Below are 6,210 nucleotides of genomic sequence, written 5' to 3'. Positions count from 1 at the left end.
GTCCTCAGGTGGCATGGCTTGGCTTCAGTTGTTCTGCACTCGCCATCTTAGAATTCATGCCAAACTCAGAGGACCAAAAAATGAGAACTGTTTATAGTAAGCAACAAAACCAATCTATACAAAGCTAAATTCATCACTGATGTAAAACAACTGTCTTCAGTGAAGTTTTGCCAGAGTTGAATGCTGCTCTGTCACTGTGTGTTACATCGTTTCTAAGATACTGATCACCGCAATACAAATAATTGTATTTAAAATGTTCCACCGCTATCCATTTTTTTTTGTTCATCCCAAGTGAAAATATTTCATAGATGTATGCAAGTCACACGCAGCCTGGGGGCCACGGTTTCCATTTTTGCATCTAGGACAAAAATGTATTTTTTCCTGAAAAAAATCAGACCTTGAATGATCTCTCCTCTGGGTGTTCTGAAGGCTGTGTCTCCAGCTGTTCTGTAGACATAACACTGGATGTGCACCCTCAGCCTTCTGCTCTGCCTCTGTGGCTGTGGGATCAGGGGGTGGGCAGCGATGTGTCCATGCCCAATGACTGCAGTTCTGGGCATCTTGGTGTTAGACACGTGGGTTAGGATCCGGCTCTGGGATAGGTCTGACCATGCTGACCTGAAGAGTCCCTGTTTTATCCACCTTGGGATCTAGGTGCAAACTTTGGTTTAATTCCCTTTCTGTAGGCTGCCTGAAACAGGAGCTCCAAGGGAGCTGTGATCTTCACAGCCACTGCAAAAGAAAAAATAACTGAAGCCGGGAGGTAACAGGAATTGAATTTTTATGTATTTAATTAACAAGCACACAAGTAAGGGATAATCTTTTTTAGAAGACATGCACGCTGTGTTTCTGAGCCCTCCCTCATCTTCCCAGGGAACATGATGAACCCCTCTGAGTTCTGCAGGTGTCCAGATTAGATGCCCTGTGCACCTGCTCTGTGGAATGGCTTTGGAGCAAACTGGGTTCTTTTCCCCTTCAGGAGCACTCAGGAAGCATCCCAGTTTCATTGCTATCTGGCACAGCTCTGGAATGGGATGATGTACCAAGCTGCTACAAGTCAGATAAATGTCCCCCCCTGCCTGAAGAAAGGCTTTGGGGCTTCCTGTAGGTGTGTGATGCACCATGCACGCTCTGTTGGCTGTGCTGTATGTTTTTGGTTCTCCCAGCTCACATTGAGTAGTTCTTATTGCTCAGAAAATGTAGCTGGAGTCACCCCAAGTGGTTGTTGTGTGGAGCTCTCCTTATGTGGTGGGTGGGAAAGCTGATGATGTGCACTTTACCCTTTTGACAGAGATCTGGCACTCATCTCCATGTTTTCGTCTTCTGAATTAGAGAGTGCAGACTGCAATGATTTTTGGTTAACCTCTTTGTTCTTTCTTGAGGATGAAATCATTCCTCCCTTGGAATTGTTGCCTGTTACCTATAGAAGGAATGAAAGCCCATGTCTGTATGTTATGACCTTTTGGAGTGAATACACTAAGTATGTGTATGCACATATGGCACAAATTTATCATGCAGTATTTCCTAGCCGTTAAGAGACCATAAAGCTGTCCTTGCCCCCATCTCTCTCTCTCTCTCTTTCCAAATAAGGACCCTTCTATGTTCAGCTTTCTTTGAAAACAGGTGTGTGATTGCAGGAACGGGACGAGGTGAGCTTCAATCCCTTGAACTCCTGCCTTTCTAAACAATTGCAAACATACAGCCAAAAACTGGCAACAGTGAGCAAAGCAGCTGCGGCGCATTCCAAATATTGCTCTATTTAAAGCATCCCGGCGCTCACGGGAATAACTTCAGAAGCAAACCTTAAACCTTGTCAACAAAGCCAGCAGAGGGAGGAATGGCAGAGCCAGGTAAGGTGTGTGATTAGAAGTCAGCGTGGCCGCGTATTCTTAAAAGTCATAAACGTGAGCAGCATGAGGTGAGAATGCTCAGCTCTTCGTGTAGAACTAATTGTTGTTCAGTCACACTGTGCAAATTTCTCTAGTAAGAAAGCCCAAGATTTCTTACTTCTGTTAGCAGCGGTGAGTTTAAAGTAGCTCGAGTTCTTCCTGCCTCTGAAGAGTTTTATTTTCTTTTGTTTTTGCAGTTGTGATTTTAAGTTGATGAATGTAATTAAACTGAACCATGGAAATTGAGTTACGTTTGACACTAATTTAGATCTATTGCATAGCTGCAGTCTGAGCACAATGCTAGGTGAACACAAAGCAATTTAGATTTTAACTCTGCAAAGCCCAAAGGCAGAATAAAATGAGATTTTAATAACGCACTGTTTGCTGTGAGCACAATTCCACTGAAGATGAGAAAAGGCAGTTTATAAAAATGCATTTTGTATTCACTGTCACTCTCTGTTTGGCTCACCAAAGAAGTTTGCACGGTGACAGAGCTGTGTGCTTATGTACAGTGTCAGCCATGCACAGTTACTCAGCAATGCTTTTACTTGTAAGAGGAACTTATCCACCTTCCTAGGTATACCAGTAGCTCTTAAAGCCCTGTGCCTCCTGTCTATGGCACAGTTACCACTGGTATCTAAAAGGACAGTGAAATGCTGCTGAGCTTGGGTACAGCTGGGAACTAAATGCCATTTCTTAATCCTTCTTTTCTTTGATGTTCATGGAAATTACACTGATATTCCACTGTGAATGAGTACGGATGCATGTGTAGCACTGGTAGAATCTTTATGTCTGTGCTTAAGAAAAAAGTGATGCAGCCATAGGTGAGAGACAGAGCCAGGCTGGAGCCAACCAGAGCCTGGGGCAGCAATGGGAGCCTGGCACTGTGAGACTGGGCATCACTGGGGCATGGGTTGGCACAGCCAGGAGACCCAGACAGAAAGATTGGCTGCCAGGCTTGTGTGACTTTCAAGTCTGAAGCTGGCAAAAGCCATCAGCACAAAGCCTGTCTGTGTCCAATCTGCTTTAAACTGGGTTTTAGAGCACCACGCTCTATTGGTAGCATGCGTGGAATTCAGAAAAACTGGTTTGTTGGAGCTGGCAGCCAGGATGCGGGCAAGTGGCGTCGGATGTGGAGAGGTGGTGGGACACCTGTCTGCTCCACCTAACGCATGGTGCAACCCTGGGACAGCCCCAGCACCCTGTGCCACCAGGCACAGACCATGCTTCCTGTGTCCAGTGCCAGCAGAGTTGAAGGATGGTGCAGGAGATGTGTGTTCCTTCCTTCCCAGATTTCTGCTGCCCAGCTGTTGACATTGCTGTGGTACATCAGCATCCCATCATGCGCAATTCTGGGGCTCCTGATCTGTGAAGGCACAGCACTCTGTGCACTATTTGTTGCATGCAGAGAAGCTCTGCAGAAATACAGAAGTGCTGTGTTTGCCACTCTGACCTGCCCCTCTCTTATTTTGAGATAAATTCATGTCTGAAATAGAGAAAAATTACTGCAGTGGGGGAAAAAGAAAGTAATTCATACCTAGGATGCCAGCTTATGTACACGGGTCACAGTAAGATTCCTTTATTCTTGCTGCCACCCAGACTCGTCCTTTTGCTTTCAGTGGGCTCTAGCCCAGCAGCTGGGCTTGATTTCCTGTTTAGAAGCAATGCTCATGGTTGCTCTTCAACAGCCCACGTTTCCCTCAGGATCCTGCTCTCATTTGCATTCATTATAACAGCAATTATGATGTATCCTCACATTTTAGGATTGCAGCTGATTACCTGCAGGGGTCAGTAAAGATTTCTTTCCATTACCTAGGAGTGCTGCTCCCCTGCTGCTGTCCCACTGCCCCTCACCGGAGCTCAGCCTGAGCACTGAGCACTGGGCACTGGGCACTGGGCAGTGCAGATGCTGTCTTTGCAGCTGTTGGTGTGCCCAGCTCTGCTCCACGGGAAGAGTGATGCATGCTTGTCAGATTGAGGCTCAGGATATTTTCCCAAAGATTGGAACCCTGCAGTCTGTCACCTTCTTCTGTGGCCTTGCAAAAGGAGTTTGCCACCTTCTGAGTGATGCCTTGCAGACAGGTTACCCTGGATGTCTCATGCAGCCTAGCACCCAGCCTTGTGCACGAGCTGTGCTCGGTGCTTCAGCATCCCCTGCTCATGGCATAAAGTAGTCTTCACAAAGCTGCTTTACTCTCACTTGGAGTATCTGTCCCATGACATGCAGGGGATCAGAGCAGATGATCTCATAGTCATCTCTGCTATTAAGCAATGAAACACAAGTACTCTTAATGGCTCCTGTGAAACTCTATCGCTCAGAGCCAGCTGCTTGCTGCCCATGACAAATGGTGGCCCAGCATTCCTGCTGACCCGTCAGCGCTGGCTTGCTCCTCCTACCTTTCTGCATTTCAAGTGGATCTCACATAACAAAACACCATATCCAGCAGATATATTGGCAGCGGGCAGAGCTCTATCAAAATTCTTCCATGTGCCCCAGTAGGGTCCAGACCTTTATGTGTAACAGGATCTTTAGGAGAATGAAAGAGCAATGATTCCCAACAGAAGGACCTTTCTTACACAGAGTCAAACACTCTTCACAGGAAACAAGCAAGGATTCCCCTATGGCAAAGGACACTCTATTGCATAGCAAGTTTGTATCCTTGTGCTGCATGGTTGCTGTTTATATGTCCCATGTTTTAATGGCAGCACACGCAGATTTTCTACCTATGTGCTCTTTCCCATTTGGTAGATGTACCATGGAATACCATGGCTGTGTTGGTGGGGTTTTTTAAGAGCAATATGGAAAGCCTTAAATTATTCAGCATCCCTCCATAGTCTCTCTACTGGATGTCAAATGTGCAGGTGTTGTGGAGAGTTTTACATTATTTATTAATCCTTCAAAAACCCGGGAGTCTTTTAACTGCAGAATGTTGTACTTTTGCATTCTGCAATATGCTGGTAACTAATGCAGTTTCTGAGGTTGATGTGCTGCTTACTGGCAAGCTTCTGCTATTTGCTACAAACTGCGAGGAGGGTCTTTGAAACTCTGTTGCTGCCCAGGCTCACGTTTATAAGGGCTGTTCCTGCTTTCTGTGTGCTTCCCGGAGAACCACCACCTCAATTTGCCTCCAAGCTATTTATTAGCCTATTTTAGATCTTAGTGGATGGAACAGGCAAGACGTCAGATTTCCGTGGCCCAACTAAGGCAGATAGTTTATGTGTTATTTTCTTACTTTAAGCCAAGGGAAACCCTTGCAGTGAATACCCTGTCTCACTGCAGGACAGGAGAGAGAAGAGGGCAAAGCCAGCACTGCACACACAGTGCTGAGATGGGTGCCTGAGGCACAGCCCTGGGCAAACACCCCGCTCACTCAGCACCCCCTCACTGTGCCTCCAGGCACATTAATCTTAAATTAAACAGGTACAATATTATATATATATAATTGCAGTATTTTTGATTTGCTGTCGTCAAGCTCATGAGACTTCTGGAAGGTGCTGTACAGGTACGTTCAGGCTATCGAACCTGAGTCTGCTCTCCCTCCAGTCCAGATGTTCTCCTGATGACCTGTGGAGGCCAAGGACAGAACAGTGCTTCTGTCTCTGCTCTCTGCTTCTTTTGGAAGTGTTAAGCCTCGCACCTATCTGATTGCAGAGACCAGAGCGTGGAAATGGCTTTGGGTTTTGCTATGTATATGTACCTGCCAAGACATGGTGACTCCATGCCAAAAATAGCCATTGTAGATGTGGCCCAAACTCACGTATCTTTCTTGTTTTGAGATAACAACAGCTTTGTTGTGTTCAGGGCAGTGAGCTCACAGTCAATGTAACGTGTGCCCTCTCATTCCTCTTTCAGCCCAGCTCCCCCTTTCACGCCTTGTGGTACCCATCCTGCTCGCAGTTGGCTGGATAGTGGGCTGTGCACTGATGGTTTATATCGTCTTCTCCTGACAGAAGTAAGTGACTTGCACTGAACCAAATGCCATCCACGTGTTCTTTGGGGTGCATCAGTGCCTTTTTCAACATCATTTTCTTTATCTTACAGGACAGAAGAATTTACAGTGATGCTGATCGGAACAACCCAAAAGTTAAATTGGAATGTCTAACAACTAAAATATGTTTAATTATTTTTAATATCAACACTGTAGATATCATATACACTCTTTTTATCTACAAGCCTTGTGAGCTTATTCTTCCTTTCATGAGCTTTCATGAGATAAACAGCACATCTCTTCCCCTGAGCAGCCTGTTGTAGAGTTAGGGGTTGAAAGGACCCCTGGAGCTCCCCCCATCACGGAGTTTCCCTGCAGCAGGTTATGCAGGA

At 45.9% G+C, this 6,210-nt stretch overlaps 1 protein-coding gene across 1 annotated transcript; it reads left to right on the top strand.

Moving 5' to 3' along the window:
* Nucleotides 1-1,702: 1,702 nt before the first annotated feature.
* Nucleotides 1,703-5,961, top strand: STRIT1 (small transmembrane regulator of ion transport 1). The gene is made up of 3 exons (XM_042820249.1): nucleotides 1,703-1,850; nucleotides 5,743-5,842; nucleotides 5,932-5,961. The coding sequence occupies exons 1-2, from the start codon at nucleotides 1,838-1,840 to the stop codon at nucleotides 5,835-5,837; spliced, it is 108 nt and encodes a 35-aa protein (XP_042676183.1). The 5' UTR covers nucleotides 1,703-1,837; the 3' UTR covers nucleotides 5,838-5,842; nucleotides 5,932-5,961.
* The last annotated feature ends 249 nt before the right edge of the window (nucleotides 5,962-6,210 follow it).

Source organism: Centrocercus urophasianus, unplaced genomic scaffold (assembly GCF_019232065.1).
Source record: "Centrocercus urophasianus isolate 14NV4802_14NV808 unplaced genomic scaffold, USGS_Curo_1.0 seq_19, whole genome shotgun sequence".
NCBI classification, from domain to species: Eukaryota; Metazoa; Chordata; class Aves; order Galliformes; family Phasianidae; genus Centrocercus; species Centrocercus urophasianus.
The sequence above is the reverse complement of the archived record's forward strand: the minus strand, read 5'-3'. Positions and strand labels throughout refer to the sequence as shown.